At 44.4% G+C, this 14,705-nt stretch overlaps 1 protein-coding gene across 1 annotated transcript in view; it reads left to right on the top strand.

The window, feature by feature from the left end:
• The window catches only part of ZEB2 (zinc finger E-box binding homeobox 2), a 121,476-nt gene that overhangs the window by 84,210 nt on the left and 22,561 nt on the right, over window positions 1-14,705 (top strand). The window contains exons 3-4 of the mRNA XM_032946396.2: window positions 12,956-13,027; window positions 14,377-14,571. Coding sequence (XP_032802287.1) covers window positions 12,956-13,027; window positions 14,377-14,571 — 267 coding nt within the window. The remainder of the gene's footprint in view (window positions 1-12,955; window positions 13,028-14,376; window positions 14,572-14,705) is intronic.

Genomic DNA, 14,705 nt, shown 5'->3' on the forward strand with positions numbered 1-14,705 from the left:
TTTTACACACACACCGCTCCAGGTACTCATTATGAGGCTGAGTCCACCACACACACACACGCGCACGCGCTCGTTCGAATCTGTGAATACCGATGGCGATTTGGTTCAACAATAGGCCTCGACTTTTCGTGAGCGACTGCCCCAGAACAGGGGGTGTGGGAGGGGGGTCAGCAGTGCTGGGCCCCGGCACGAACGTTTTCCACATCACGGTGCGTGGCCGTCACTGCCCCACAGTTTGCGTCGGGGTGCAGCCGTCCGCACAGCTGCACGCGCTGAGCACACTCGCCGCTGCTCGAAATCCCTGGTGTGTTTTTTTGATAATGTATTTTTTTGGCAATTTGAAAATATCCTTTTGAGCAAGCGCTTAGGAGTGGGGGGGATGGAGAGAGACTCCCCGCTGAGCATGGGCACACGGGAACAAGCATTCGACAGCCGTGAGGGGCTAGCAGCCCTCCCTGCAGAAACAGCCACTCTACTCCTAAATCCTTGCCCTGGCTCCACCACTGAAGGCATGGGAATGTTATTATAAGTGACAAAAAAACCGCAGGGTGAAAAAAGACCTCAAAAGAGTTGTAACTTAAGTGTTAATGATGTATTGTTAAATATGCTCTGTTTGGTAAATTCCCGCTGCGCATAAATCGTCTCTTTTTTCACGTAAACCTTCACAAGTTTTAAACACACGTTGATGTATTATTATTTTGTACCTCTATGTTGATGTTTTGTCCATGAATGGGAAAGAAACCCATTTGTGTTTTGTTTTATTTTTCTCCTTGCAGCAATATTATCTCACCAATTGCATCTGAATTAAATAAACACTTGTGATGAAAGACATATCACCAAAAGTTAAGGTATATTGAATACAGGAACGAGCGTTTGTACACGTACGGAGTCAATGTTGTTCTCCCTGCTAAAATAATCGTGGGGTAGTGAGAACGGAAAACGCTGAGGCAGCAGTGACGTCGTCAGTCTCCGAAAAAAAATTCCCACAAAGTAGTAACAATTTTATTGACTCGACATTGATGATGATTGGCTGGGTTTACTGGGATACACTTGAATTCCTTCAATCATGAGTGGGAGTCGCAATAACAGCACCACTTTTATTGTCTGCTGGCCAGTTGCACTATAGAGCTCAGAGGGCTTTACTTGGGGAATAAACTTCTGATTTTGAGATATAAATGAGTCAAAATGAGGTATTGAGTTTCATCTTTCACATAGCCTGTTAACAAGTATGGCATAATCGCTGGTCTAGCCTTAAAGACTTTCAGTTTATCGCCTTTTTTAAATTTCAAAAATCCTATGCCACTGCATACAAACCAATATATCCTCATTCCAAGTTCCTCCGTGGTCTGGGCAATATTTAGTGGCTTAATTATATAACTTCTTGTCACAGAGCAAATACGTCCAGACCGTGATTAAATCACTATGTACGCTTGATTACACCTTTGCAATCCCTCATACAATCTATGGACACTGACCTGGAGTTTAGAAAGATGCTCTGTTGACAAACAAAAACCAGTGGTAACCCATGCTGCCAGAGTAGTCCTATAGGTTTGCATGACCCTTTGCGTCCACGGTTTGTTCTCATTGCAACGATCCGGGAATTACAATCAGTTGCAATTTCCACAATACTTTTAAAAGCACCACACTCACATGTTTTTTTTCCCCCTAACTCCGTCATTTGCAATGTTGTAGCTGACATTATTCGTTCTGAATAATGGGTCGCTGCCCAAAGTATTACCCTCCTGTTATTATGTGGCAGTATTTGTCATTAAGTTATTACCACAAACAATAAGCCTCTTAGAGTGTCTGTGCTGATAATGAATACCTGTACACATTGCTTCACTGTTTAATTCAACGCAAATAGGATTACTCTGTGTCATTGTTCACAGTGTGACGTGAGGTGTGTTTATAAGAGTGGGCATGGCTTTTTACGACCAAGTATTACCACCTTTACCTTGGCTAACCAGGCTGGGGAAAAAGAAACGACTGTTGTTGTTTCTGACATGAAATTATAATGCGAGCTTTAAGAAATAACCACAACAATTTACACGTCCACACGCACATGCTCGTACGTATGATAAACATACCAACCAGCATACACATTTCGTGAATCCTTCATTACTAGACACCCCACAGCGGGTTCCAATGTGCCAGCTCGTTTCAACTTTTACGTTTCTTTATTTGCAGTGACAGGCGGTAGTTATGTAAATACATTGCAATATATGATAATAGGTTTCCCCCTTTTTTCTGGCAACAAAACAGGTGTTAAGATGTTAAGACACCAGACTGAAACCTTTGACAAGGAATCATGTGTGCATTAACCACAATACTTGTGGTCAGAGTGCAAACAAAAAACGTACTCTGATAATATGATGCATTGTCTTTGAAACTGATTGGTCCACACCAGAGACAGCTTTCTTTTGAGCCTCGTCTCAAAACGGTGTTAGACCAGAGGACGCCAAAAGGCGTACTACATTGCAATATAATTTTTTATTTACACCGCACCTACGTTTTGTGAGCATATCTCGAGATGCCCTCGACTGCCTTCATCTGCAATGTGAATGTTGCTGATATTAAGTGACGGAGGTGGAGACTTTTGAGAAGTGGCTACTCCCCACGTCTGGGAGCCTCGGCGAGAGAGGAGTCCCATGCAAGCGCCGAGGCTTCCGTGCCACTCCGTGTTGCCCCACCAATGCCAGTTCTGTCGCTGCGTTTCCACGACCACTGGGGAGTGCACCGGCTTGCCTTACTAATCACGCACACCGACTCGGCCTGCCATTCCCACGTTAGCATTGCTGAGTCGACCTGTCACCAACTGGGTTTGGGAAGTAACATCATCCCTGTTTTTGTACTTGTAAAGCGGTATACAGTACTGTACGGTAATAATAACTTAATTCAAGATAACAGGTTGACTCAAGCTCAATGATAGCGGCACTTTGCTACAATCGTGAGGTTTTGTAGTGTCATACGTGCGGATCGGCTGCTGCTTTCATTACATTAAGCCACGTTGCTGACTTGACCGTTTCACTTGTGCAGTTGTGAAATCACTTAGACAACTTGTAATTAAAGTAATCATTAAAGGAATCCGCCAGCCAATTCTCAGCATACTTAATCTGGTTACATACTGAAAATAGTCAGGTAATCATTTAGGATTACACAAAACTGGCTTTAGTAATCTAAATACAGTAATGCATGTAACATGTTATTCCCAAACTCTCCCATATGCACGTTAACTTTTTATGGTTAAGCAGTTACTATGGGGTGGCACAGTGGCGAGATGTTAACTCCCTCGCCTGGTACGCAGGAGCTTGTGAGTTCGATCCCGACCCTAACGCCTGGATATTTGGAGTTTGCGTGTCTCTCTCCCCGTGGTCACGTGGACTTTTCTCTGGGTCCTCCGGTTTTTGCCTCCACATTTAGAATAAACATGCCTTTAGAGTATTTGGTTGGTGTAAATTTCCACGTGATAAGCCACTTTGTTTAAATATAAATGTGTGGCCAGGTCGCTTCTTAGCTCAGTGGGCCTTATCTGGTCAAATGAAAATAGTTTATAGTTGAAATGTTGATATTTAATCCACATTTGAAGATACAAGCAGCGGTGAAAGGACAGACAGAGCAGAGGGCTGGGTTTATGTGACCGAATCCTTTGAGTAGCATCGTTGGCTACGTACTTTACGAAAGAAGTTCAATATACATACAGCAAGGAGGTGAAGACAGTCATAGTGTAGTGTGAAGAGCAAAGAAGACATTAGATCGGGGAGACATCAGTCATCAGTGCAGGAGAAGGGGACGAAATGTGAAGTCAACGGTGCAGGTCACTGGAAGTAGGGAATTCCAAACAGCCGGGAGCACACAGGAAATGATCCTCTGATCCAATGAGCAACGCAGGAACGATCGCAAAATATCAAGCGGGTAGAAAACTTCCAACACTCGCTCGGTAAGCGTCGCATCGCTGCAGGTAAATCCTGTGAAAGATTGCATTAGATGATGTGAGGACATGCTGCTGGGCTGCTGGGATGGTGCATGCCAGTTATTCACGCCAGTCAGTTTTTTGGGCTGCCTGAGTTTGAACTCTGTCATCATTGAGTTACATTTCAGGCTGTTGTTACCATAGCATGGTTTGTCTGCTGTGAAGTTAACATGGACAGACCCTGTGACTGCTTTTATCAACGCTGCAAATTATCCACACTGACATATTTTGGGAATAAAAGCTGACAGCTGAACAACCTTGTAAGCTTTAAGCATGAGAGAGTTTATTTTCTTAAGACTTTTGTTGTCTATGGATTCGACACACCAATACGAATTCTCCACGAAGGCCATTTGTTGTTTCTGCGTTTACATTTTACTCATTGATGAGCAGCTGTTCGTTCAACTAATCAACCATATTCTTTGCCTACATTTTCGCGAAAAATAACAGCGTTGTATCATCATCATCATCACCACCACCAACATTCTTCACCAGGCGAGAACCCACCGAGGCCCATAAACTCTCTTTCACAAGCGGCGCTCTGCATCGGATAAGTGAAGCCAGTACAGGCCTAGCGAACAGAACGAAAACAGGCCTCGCATTCAAATACTAACCGAGGTCAACAGAGGGAAATTGCAATTGCACGGCAGTAAAACCTTTCAAGGTATGCAAAATATTTAGCATATCAAAGTAGGTAAAAAATACTCACGGATTCGAGATCTAATACTACATTATTTGTCAAGATAGGAGCGTATACTTTCATGTTATTTCCCTTTTAAAACTTTTTCACCTTATATCAGGAACTCAATACCTTCTTATGCTCCAAGGTATCTCTTTAATTTTGAATAATAAAATTAATAAACTGACCTCAGTTTGTCTCTTGACATAAACATGGAACGTTCGTTGTTCATCGTCCAATAGGTATTTGTTAAAACAAGGACATGCTCGACTGGTTCATATCTATTGAATTTCATCAGCGGAGTCAGTCTTGCTAAATCAGGGGCCGAGTCAGGATTTCAGGCCTGGGTGACATTCAACAAATGTTAATTTCAAGAATGATTTAGAGAGTCAGGCTGTTGAACTAGACGCCATCGGTTGGCGACACACTCTGACAATGCAATTGCACGGAGTCCGCCAGACCGAGTGTCGTACACTTACACGCAGAATGTGACCCCTGTCAACCCCCCTGGCTCCGCCCCTGTGCTAAATACTCCCAGGTTGCCAGGTGTCATTTACATGATAAGGCCCTGTTCAACATAACAATTAAAAATGTGTTGTAAAACATAATCATAATGTATTGTTGTGGAGCATTCTCTTGTAATTAATATGCTCACCCTCCCTCATTTGAGAAGGAAGACATTTACATCATCTCAGTGAACACATTTATCTTGAATACAAAAGAAAAAAACAACCATGACTTAAATCTTTCGTGACTGCAGGAATTCATATTCTTTGGGTCTTTCGGTAAAGTCACGTAGATAGGTTCAAAGAAAATAACAAAAACAACAAAAAAACTACGACGTTTCGATCGCAACACAAAAAAAACCGTAGTTTTTTGTATTTTTTTGTCATTTTCTTTGAAAGTATCTACGTGACTTTACTGAAAGACCCAAAGAATATATATAAAAAAAACAACCAACATATATTGTGTTGGTTTGAACCCCCAATCACCACTCAGGTAAAAAAAAAAAATTACCTACAGCACAAACTTTTCCACACTCCATTTTGACGTTATTGGTGATGTCGCACCAATTCGTCACCTTTTTCGCTTCGTTAGACACTGCTCTCAAGTGTCTTGGGCATCATTGCACAATGGCCTGTAGATGCAACGGCCACACTGTGCCTTGGCATTGCAGAAGTATCGTGTCAGAGGCGGCGCAGCACACGGCTGCAGAGCGAGCAGCGAGGGGTGGCTGGTTCATCACCACGCAAGGAAGGAAGCTGTGGGAGAGGAGATAGAATGGGGCTTGACTTCTCAAGCACCAGGGGCAGCACAAGATAACAACAAGAACCCCTTACTGTCAGCTTTTTTTGTTGTTTATTTTTCGTTTTTGTCAGCAAGCGTATATATATATCGTTCACAAATGTTCGCTGTTTTCTGGGGAAAACCCATTCGTTTTGCAGGAAGCGCTGGCTGCGGACTAATTAGGTTTGAAGATAGCCGCGTGGGCGGTGATGACTACTCGAGTGCTCGTATGATGAGGGCTGTGTGGAACGTCTGTGACGGCATTGCGGCTACTCTCCAGAGTGAAAGATTGACCCGGGTGAAAATAAATCCTCAGAAGCCCCCACGTACCTGAATGATCAGTGCAAATTAATGGCTCCGTTCTGATCGCTTATTAACCATCCAAGTGTGTCCTTTGTGGCTCGGTGCTCCACCTCGCAAATTGGGAAACGTTGCAAAGTTCAAACCCTAGTCAGAGGGTCAATGGGACATCAACACAATGATTCAAAAGCGATTGCAGTGTTTATGGACGGTCAACAGGAGGTGTCTCATTAATGAATTAGTTCAAGCAATAGGTACGAGTCACCTAACATGGTTTTGCTATGGAGACCGTCCCTCTCCATTACAATTTACCATTTTAACTCCTTGCTTCATTCATTTCTGTCAATCGGGAAAAAGCACCGTGCCTTTGCTGAATTAAGCAGGGAGACACTTTAACGACAATATTTGATTAATTTTCAATGACATAAAGATGAGAACTGCTGTGTTGCTCACCAACTTTAAGGCACTGTGTGCTTGGCTATCTTTACATGGCTATTTCGGCAGTTTGTTTCACCAACTTTTGAAGGGATAACAGCGGTTCTTTGGTAAAGGTTTGGTGCATTGGCGATTGGCGGCCCACCATCAGCAACGTCATCATCATTGTCACTGTCATCCAACATCATTATCCTCATCATCATCATGATTATTGCTGTCATCATCTTCAACATCGTATTCATGACCACCGTCGTTGTTGTCACATAGGCCTAAACCATATTTGGATGTGTGCTATAATTCTCAGCGGAAGGCGGAGCAGCTCTCATGCTCGCTGGCGTCTGTGTCTGTGTGTGAGAGAGAGACGGACGGACGGATCTTGATTGTTCTGTTCAGTACATCGGAAGGGCGAACATTCTGACGTGAACACACGTGGCCCCGACTCACCCCCCCCCCACACACACACTCACCCAGAAAATAATTGGCTGAGGTTTCGTCGCAGAATGAGGGAATGAGACTTTCCATGAGGTTAATCTGTCCAAAAACTTGTAAATTAAAGTGATCGATTCACCTTCGCAGGATTACTACCTTTCGTCGGAATTGGGAAAAAGTGTGAAACTAAAATGTTACTTTAATCTGGCCCCGTGATTTTTTTTTGTTACAATTCTTCTTGGCAAGGACAGACTTCAAATGTGATATGTTCACAAACAGTTTGTGCTGATTTTTTTTCTATTTTTATATCGAGACGGTTGTGAAAATTCCATATTCATATGCCAAGAACCAATCTCATGAGCGTGTCACTGCTGATTTCTCACCAATGTGCGCACCCAGGTGGTGGTGATTTAACTGACCCTTGGGAGATGATGGGCTGAGTTGGCCTTGTTATGGGTACGATGAGAGTCAACAGCTGTACCAACTCAGCTTGCTCAGCTGTACGTGTTCTGTATATATGCACTATGATATCATTTATGGACATTTGGTAGTTACGGGCCTTATCCATTTTTCCAAATGACACAAAAAGCTGAGGTCTACTGCTGATCATCAGATGAAAAAAAGCTATAAATGCAATAAGTGATTTTCAGATGAATGTATACAGTGTTTTGTTGCACCATTTTCACACCCACGGAGAAGTGCGACTTTAATTAGGGAAGTTGGCTCTTCCGCAGATTTCAAACGGCCGTGAAATTGCGGTTCCTGTTCATGCAGTAAATGTGAACATGTACGCTTTGCAGGTTTTCAGAGAGCCCCTGTTGACTCTCTCCAACGCACTTCCTGTGACTTACATGGAAAACAACCATTCATTCAATTAGCACTTTCCTAATCAATGTGAACACCATGGGAAACGTACGCTGGCACACTGACCGAACCCGAGTGGATTTCGAGCTGTGTGTTGCAATGCTTCCGATGATAAGATCTCCCCCTGCACCTCTTGACATCTTTCCCTTCAACTCTTTTACAAGGTGGGAATCGTTATCAGCCATGATATATCCACTGCCAGATGAAGGCCTCCCGAATTAATTGCCATTTCTCAAGCACGTGACATAATACTCATCTCCTCCCTCCCGCGCTCCCCCCCCCCCCGAGCGTATCTCATTACTCCGTCTCTTCCGTGGACACCTCTTGGGTTTGTTTATTGTTTTGGATGCAACTCTGTCGTTAGTCTCGACCACTGACCATCATCACTTCAAGTGAGGTGCAGCCCTGTGCAAGCCGACTTACTTTCATGAACATTCAACATGATGCCTCTAACTTGAACTCCTCTTATCTCTGTGACATCCGTGCTTCTGTCTCAAGCTCTTTGCTAAATATGGAGCGTTACAAATCTTGGATTTATTGATTGATTCTGTCTTTCAGTGCGATTCCCAGCGTACACCTTCTATGGCATGTGGATTCGAAACATGGGCGATGGCATAGAAAATGGAACAAAAAAAATAAACATTTGCCAAAAAGCGTAGAGGATAGCATGCTTGCAATGTGGGAATTTCAAGGGTTTTTTTTTATCCAAGATTAGACGCACCGAGTCTCGAATCACATACCAAACACTCACAAATGGTATCGGCCAAATATTCAAATGCAGGACCCTCCTGAAAACGTCTTAAGGCTTAGTTAATTGTAAACGTTGTGGATTTGCTCTCTAACACACCGGTACTAGTAACGAATTGGCATGTTCTGCTTACGTGACAAACCTTACTAATTGGCTGTGTCGGGTGGTGGCGGGTTTAACGACGCATTTGTATTTACGCGATCTAGCCCAAAACACCTGTGTTATGGATGATATTGGTCGCGAAAGCCTACGTGTTAAACTGGCCTAGTTAGTCTTACGTGGGTAAATAACTGGTGACATTATAAACGGAGACAGTCGTGGATTAAGCGGTCGCTGTACCTTTGTGCTCAGCCCCATGGTACGGCGAGCAGGTGCTTGAGAACTTGACGGGCGCTTTGTGGAAGGGACGTCACATAAAATCAGAAGCATCTACACAACTGCGCTGCCCGCAGGGAATTGCATGCACTCGCGACGCACGCGCAACGTGAAACACGGGCCGTAACCCCACGGGTCTGTCTCATGCCAGGGATTAATTATTTTGAGGATTCCTCATCGTTCTCAAAATGCCCCTTTTGTTCTGCAGTGGTGGTTGGGTGAATTAGTCTTCCTTTCACATGGAGGGGCTAGGAGACTAGTAACAGAATTCAAATAATCCTTTTTAGTGGCACATACCTGACTCATGCCATGGGCTGCCTCCTAATTATACAATCCAGCTGAGTGGCACTGTGGTGAGAATCAAGGTTGTGAGTTCAAATCATAGTTGGAGTTTGCTCAGCCTATTCCTCCCTCTGGGCTAGATAAAATAACTCCTGTACTTCTTTGGGGGAATGCAATATGGTTTGTTTCTTTGGAAAGAATGGTACCATCCATAAAAATGTGGAACTGACAGAAATGAGCACTGCTCTCATGCAGTTTTGAACAGGGGGCACTTTGACTGTTTGCAATGATAACGCTACATTATTGGTGTAGCAATGTGGATGATATCAGCCAGATCACCATCAGCAGCCTTGTTTTAGCAACTGCTGGAAAAGGCCTCCCCATGCGATTGACTCTTGCTATGGTCCAGCGATGCCACAATCTACATATATAGCTCCCACACATGAATTAATCTGATTTTAAAAAAATGTACAAGCATATTTTACCACAATCGTGTGTGTTTAATGCATACTTGTTGCCTTGTGATAGGTGTCTATTTGGCGTTTGAACATCTTAGCACCTACCGGAAAGGCTAAAGTCTATTCATTTTATCATCATCATCTTGATACTGACAGAGAGGGTCTCCCCCATAGATATGAACTAATCTTACCGCTCTATCTCCAAGGTGCTCATCCTCTGCAGAATGATCACTCCCCTGACTGCCATTCTGCCACCAGTCTCATCCATCAACCTTTAAAAGCCTTCCAGTGATGTGTGCTGTCTTTCCAGCCACTGTGATGTCTCTGTTTTTGCGTTTGTTCTCCGATGCGTTTTTTCCTTTGTCTGTCTCTCAACGATCTTCCCAAAATGCATCTGACCATACTTATCATCTTGTGTTACATTTTACTTGTAATTGTCTCATGTCTTCCATCCACACGTCAGTGGACGATAACATGCCCTGATTGGAAACATTCCATTATTACGTTATCACTATGCTGATTGTATTGTTAAATCTCCAAATAATAGACGAATCTACTGTCGCTTACCTCTTTATTTGTATTATTTTGATCCCAGTCCACTTTCAATAATTGCCATATATACAGACAGCACTGTTGTAATTCCCTGTTGTGTTCCTCCAACAATTATTGTCTTTTGTTCCGAAAAAAAAAAACCTTGTACGCGACTTTCATTCAGGTCATTAACAATTGTGGCAACAACCAACACAGACTTTCCTTTTGCAGCTTATCATCGGTTTTGTTCAATGGATTTCAATTATAAGCGTACAAGTCTATCTATCTGGCCACTCCGTGTTGTGCGTGCAGCTAGCCTGTGGTGCAGCAGGAAACGATGTCACTCCTTCTGGCTGCATTTGCACAAGTTTTCAGGCTCGTGCTCTGTGGCCTTGAGGGCGCTCCTCGACATGCATGCATGTCGAACTACGTGGCCAAACCTTGCTAATCGGAGGTGCGGGACTGCACGTGTGCGGGACTCGGAGGTTCTTCGTCAACCTCTGGCCTCTACTGGAGCCACGATTGTTTGCGGTGCTTCTGCACAACGAATGTTTCCAATGCCCCCGGGAAGTATACTTGAAAGTGCAGATGGGCCAGAACCTTAGAACTTCATCCCAGTGTTCTCGTGAGCGTGTGTGAATGGGGGGACACACGCAGCGAACGCTACGTTTTTCTAGCACTGTGGGGGGGGGGGGGGGGGTTGTCCTCTCATCTTCCTGAGGAGAAATGTTACTGTTGTCGTTGAGTGGCACAAAATATATTGGAAAACCGTATGTGGATTTTCAATTACGATGCAAGGCTTGGCTCCAAGTGGCATACATGAGTGCACACGACAAAAAAATATTTGTTAATCACATTTGTGTCTAATCAAAACCGTCTTGGTTGGAGATCATCGAGAATTCTAATTGCTCTCAAACACTGATTTTGTGCCCGCTGTGATAATAACGCAAGTGGGAGAGCGAGAGAAGTAGCGTGTTTATAAATATGTATCTGACCGTTGTCTCTGCAGACTCAATTGGAGAAGTTAACTGGCTTTTATAAAACCGTCAGCAAGATTTACTTTGGGCCTGGCAAATATAGGAGGCACTTTTGTTCGTTTTTATGTATCTTGATCTTCAGAAACTATGGAAACTATGGAAGTTTCTGAAGATCGGGTTGAGTTGGGTTAGAGTTAGCCACAGTTACGTGATGATTGAAAGGTTTATTGTATTATCACAAGAAATATTGATTGAATGCTGTTGTGCTATCCATGACAACAGCTTTACAAGCTGTGTGCAGTTGTGTGCAGGGCAGATAGACACTAAACACATCCTCTGTTAAGGGCGTCAATAAAATATGCACAGAGCAAAGCCCATCACCCGACGATCACTCGCCCCAGTGTTCAGGCCACCAGATTTGGTGACGCACACTTGTAATCCAGAATTATGAAGGTTTGTTTGGTGGACTGCGTAGAGACTTCATTGTGTGAGCCACCAGCAGGGATACAATGTGGGCATATGTAGCAGTACAGCAAGTAGAGTGGGACCTGTTAATTTTTTGTTGGTGGTATCACTTATATGAGTAGGTGTATCATGGACACACCGGTTTACTCTCACATGCAAAACACCCATTGGTGAATTGGTCAAATACATAAAGCAGGTCATTCTTGCAAATGAGATGGACTATCTTGGTCTCTTGAAATATGACCTGGTTAAACAAAACCTAAACACTCAAAAGTAGGACCCTTCTGAAAATGAGTCTTGGGACTGTCATATTGCTTTATATATATAGTTAGGAGAGCATTAGAAACTCTTTGAAACCACTTCCAAAGCCACAAGTGTAATTGTGTGATAATTAAACCCTTCTAATAACACACTTCCCTATAACCTATTTAACCATACCAGCTTTCTCTGAACCAGGAGCCTTGCATTGGCCTCGCTCCCAACACCTACTCATAAAGCGACACACTAAAAAAGTCACAGAGCAAACGATAGAGGAACGAGTAACCCTGAGTGTACTCACACTTACCACAGGAAAAATAGGTGGTTTCAACACATGGCAGATGCATTCAATACCATGGTAAATAATATTACTAATTTTCAGCTCTTTTGTCAATCTACTGCTGGATGAAAGTTTCCCCACACCAATTCTGTAATGGGAAGGTTTTTTTTTTAATATAAATAGTATCTGTTGTTGAACTGAGAGGCCTAGTACAGGTTTGGATGTCACGTCCCACTCATGTTAGCCATAACCAAGAATTTAGCTCAGTGTGCCTGGTTCATAGTGTAGTGAACTAAACCTTTTCACCAATATTCTTGGTTCTTTCGGTAAAGTCACCACGACGTTTCGTACTGCAACACAAGCAATCATCATCAGGTGTGAAAACCACGGAAAATGATGTTTCCTTGCAAATCCACTTTCCTTGAACGTTGGCAAATTACACACTAGCAGATGTTTATACGCAATTAATGACAATGTTTACTTTTAGGTGGCAAGAAAACGAACACATACACTTTTACTTCCTTTTGTAAAAGCTATCAGAAATTATTGTTTTTCGCCTCATACTGTTTTTTTTTACAACAAATGTGCGTGTGTATGTCTGTGTGTTTGTGTGCTTGCAGATGGCTTGAGAGAGGAGAGAGTCACCATGGGGCCTGAAGCCATACTTAAGCTCAATAGAGAAATCACTAATAGTAAGTCCTTCGAAGTGGTTCTTTGTTCTTCTCCAAACATTAACATGTAGCATCCTCTTTCATTCTGATTTTAAGCTGGGAAAAAAAGTTTCTGTTTTACTCTGGAAAGCCCAGATTGCACATGATGTAAATATTGCATAGTTGCCAACACTTTGAGCTTTTTTTCACATTGATTTAAAAACTAATTATTTACTTCACTGGCAAGTATCCGTATGAATCATAGCAAACACTTAAAAGTTAATATCGTTAAAGTCATGGCATCTCCCTCAATTAAACACGTTTCGAGGTGGCTTGTAACCAGGGGTGGAAATTCCACATTACCGAGGCAGGGACATGCTCATTCTTAGAACCACCACGATTGACTTCCCACAAAAGTGGTACTCACTTGATGAACCAAGTTTGACCTCCTGCTGGGATGTGAACTCACGATGTTGCGAATGTTTGTGGCCGTGAGAGGGTACGCTTTGCCAACAGCCCCACCCAACGAGATACCAACTTGCTTAGTTTGCAAAATGTAACGGGCGGGTTACTCTTGAGGCGGTCGTCACTCGATTTGCGGTGCACGCTGCCCCACGATTTAAACGTGCAGGCGCAGCTTTGTTTTGGGAGGGGGCAGCGCCGAACGTTGCGTGTCGCAATCGTGTAACGAGCACGCGGTAAAAATAACCCCGCCCCAGAGCACACGTGCGCGCGTAGCCGTGAGGGTCCTCTCTTGCGGCAGAGCACCTGCTATCGGAGCGACCGAGCAGAGTTCCTTCCAGAAAATGTGTCTATTAAAAGCCGCTGCGAAGCTGCGTTACAACGCCCGTTGGCGCCCCAAAGGGGCCGAGGCCAGGTGGTTGAATTTAGCGTTGGGAGGACACGTGGCAGGAAGGGTAGGGTTGAGGTTTCAGTCGCCGATCCCTTTTACTCCCCTCCCCTTAAGAAGAAAAACAGGTGTTAGGCTTTGAGCGTTCGTGATGTTGATTGTCTGTGGCGCGCCCGCGTATCGGTGGCTGCTGTTGCTGCTGCTGCTGCGAAGAAAAAAAATGCACCGACAGACCGAGCCAGGCGCTAAATTCAACACGGCCCGAACCAAAGGCACATAGAGGTCTGTTGACATGTTGGTATCAAGAGTGAGAAGGGCTATGCAAAAATGAAGTCTTTATTACTTAATAAGGATGCATCACTTGAGAGAGTTACGTCCAGCGACGCTTCGTGCTGATCTCACATTGTTTGCATGCTATGCCGAGCCGGGATAGCAACGCATGTCGACCGACAGGCGTTGATGGTTCCAGAGGCGTGGCAGCGCAGCCTCACAAACCACGCGCGCGCCCGTCCATCTCACGCCCGCTCTTTACATGTCACAGTGACAAGCGCCAACCATCCGTCGGAATTCGACAACTACTTTGCGAGGCAGAAGAAGTGCGCGGAGGGAGACGGGCAGGTGGGCAGCATCGCCGAGTTCCTGCGGCGCAGCGACACGGCCGTGATTTACCCGGAGGCTCCGGAGGACCCGGCGCTGCACCAGGGCACACCCGAGCACGAGGGACCGGCAGAAAACGGTACCCAGAGAGCCAGAGCACGCGCACGCACGCACGGGCACGCACGCACGGGCACGCACGCACGCACGGGCACGCACGCACGCACGCACGGGCACGAGCACCACCAGCAACCACAGTGGCAGTAGCCGATACGG

Source organism: Petromyzon marinus, chromosome 4, assembly GCF_048934315.1.
Source record: "Petromyzon marinus isolate PM22_M1 ecotype Great Lakes invasive population chromosome 4, UKy_Petmar_22M1.pri1.0, whole genome shotgun sequence".
Classification (NCBI taxonomy): Eukaryota; Metazoa; Chordata; class Hyperoartia; order Petromyzontiformes; family Petromyzontidae; genus Petromyzon; species Petromyzon marinus.